At 31.6% G+C, this 2,471-nt stretch overlaps 1 protein-coding gene across 1 annotated transcript; it reads left to right on the forward strand.

Moving 5' to 3' along the window:
* Positions 1-357: 357 nt before the first annotated feature.
* Positions 358-2,462, forward strand: LOC112679611 (receptor-interacting serine/threonine-protein kinase 4-like; the record flags this gene model as incomplete). Its single annotated transcript, XM_025549485.1, has 3 exons — positions 358-583; positions 725-879; positions 1,524-2,462. Coding segments are annotated over exons 1-3 (1,320 nt in total), but the record flags the coding sequence as incomplete, so codon positions are not given.
* Positions 2,463-2,471: the final 9 nt, after the last annotated feature.

Below are 2,471 nucleotides of genomic sequence, written 5' to 3' on the forward strand. Positions count from 1 at the left end.
ATAGCCCTCTGTTATAGATATATTATATGCCTAAATCCGCCACAGTGGCCAACTTCAGGCATGAGGGTATTTGGTGTTTTTATACCCAATCATCTCTTTAAAATCTTTATTATTTTCTATAATTTATTAACTTTTATATCTCCATTCTCCATGATATTAGGAGTTTTTTACAATTTTAGAGAAAGTAAAATAGTAAACAATTGAATTTTTTGTTACGCTGAAGAGTAGGTTTTGTCAGGGTAAAATCACTCAAGTTACTTACACTCAACTTACACCATCACACTCTGGAACTGTGCATTTAAGATACTATTATTTAATGCTAATGTGATATATTAAATTAAAATGTTAGGTATAAAAATGAGTGTTAAAATAAATTATGCAAGAATTAATAGACGTGTTATAGCATATGCAGTTGACCAAACAACGTTTTTTTTAGTTTTTGCGTTATTTTTTGATATTATTTTTTCTGGCATAACTTTGATGCAAGATGAGGTGTTAGTAGATCTAGTGTATCTAATATTAGGAGAACTAATATATGTGATATTAGAAGTAGTAATGATAATAAAACTTGGCTGGACTCCAGGTAAATTGCTATGTGGTATATATATCAAGGATGCAAATACACTTAAAAGTATTACTTTGATGCAAGTAATGATAAGAACTACCCTTAAGGTGCTTGTGTGGATACCTTGGTATATTTTTAATTGGTTTTTAATTTTTCCAGTGTGGATGCCTTCGTGCATTTCTATATGGTTTTCCATTTTACCAATATTGGTTTTAATACCTGCAATCTTTGATCAGCGTAAGCAGTTTTTTCATGATAAAATTGCAAAAACAGTTGTGATGGATTGTCATAAACCTGAAGAATCTCACTTAAATGTAAACTATGTAGGAATAACTAGACGCATTGTAGCATATATCATTGACAGTTCTATTATTATAGGAACTTCTTTCGTGTATTATTTTATAATAATAATGTTTGACCATTCCGAATCTAAACTACTGACTATATACACTTGCTTATTTTTTTTACTATCAATAATATTTAAAGTACTAATGGTAATAAGAGCTGGTGGTACTCCAGGACAATTACTATGTTACATTTGTATAAAAGACGCAAATACACTGAAAAATATCACTCTAATGCAAGCAATAATTAGATACGTTTTGGAAGCTGCTGGTCTCATGCTAACCTTTACACTTATTACATTTGTTTCTAATTTTTTTGATAAGCACATCTCTGAAGGGTGGTTTGAACCTTTATCAGATTTAACCTTTACAGCTATAATATTAATTATAGTATCTGCAATATTTGACAAACGCAAGCAGTTTTTTCATGATAAAATTGCAAAAACAGTAGCTATAGATTACAGACTTTCAAGCTAATATGCTTTTGCATATAATTTATTAAAAAAGTTATTGACATTAAAAATATTCATATTACTATAAGCATATATTTAGCGTTTACATAAATTATTTATACCATTAACTTTGTGGTATAAGTGATTTTTATCGTATTTAAGGAGGGTAAAATGGGTATAGATCACACTAATGATATAACTAAAAAAAATAGTATTGTTCAGTTACTAAAGTCTGGTGTTTTAAAGCAAGGCGGTAAAATTGATTATGCTGAAGCAAGTAGATTAATAAATGCGCTGTCAAGAGATGATGCAGTTGAACTCCATCGTTCAAAGCGAAGCAAAAAAGGTCAGTCCAATCGTTGGGGTGATTTAATATTATATATACGGCGTGTATGTAATGAGAAAAATACGAAGAAAAATAGGAAGGCAGCCAAGGATATAGTAGAGGGGATTGTAGATTATCTTGATGATTATGAGGATAACCTTTACAACAAAACGCTACAAGAAGCTACTACTCAAAGTAGTCAAACATTGATGTCTCTAGAACAGCTTAACTTAGAGCTAATTAATGCTGTAAAACAATCTAATTTTAATAAGGTTAAAGAGTATATTGATAAGGGAGCTGATGTAAATACTAAAGACAATCGTGGTAAGACACCTTTGCATATCGCTGCTAAGAGAGATCTTTTAGGCATAGCAAAGCTTCTATTGGATAAAGGTGCTAATGTCAATGCTCAAGAAAATAGATTTGGTAGAACGTCTTTACATTTAGCTGCTGAAGAGGGTCATTTAGATATAATCAAATACCTTATAGAGAAAGGTGCTGATGTTGATGCTTACCAAGGTGGGTGGAGTTATAGCACTGCTCTTCACTTCGCTGCAGAAAATGGTCACTTAGATGTAGTAAAATATCTTATAGAGAAGGGTGCTAACCCCAAAGCTACTGATAGTGATGGCAAGATTCCTATGCAAAGGGCTATTCAAAATGGTCACTTAGATGTAGTTGGATGCCTTATGAAGACAGAAGGACAACAGATGACAGCAGAAATGCTACAGGTCATAGAAGGACAAAATATTACAACGGCAATACCACAAATTACAGTAGGACAA

This window comes from Sipha flava, unplaced genomic scaffold (genome assembly GCF_003268045.1).
Source record: "Sipha flava isolate LNK unplaced genomic scaffold, YSA_version1 16548_pilon_pilon, whole genome shotgun sequence".
Classification (NCBI taxonomy): Eukaryota; Metazoa; Arthropoda; class Insecta; order Hemiptera; family Aphididae; genus Sipha; species Sipha flava.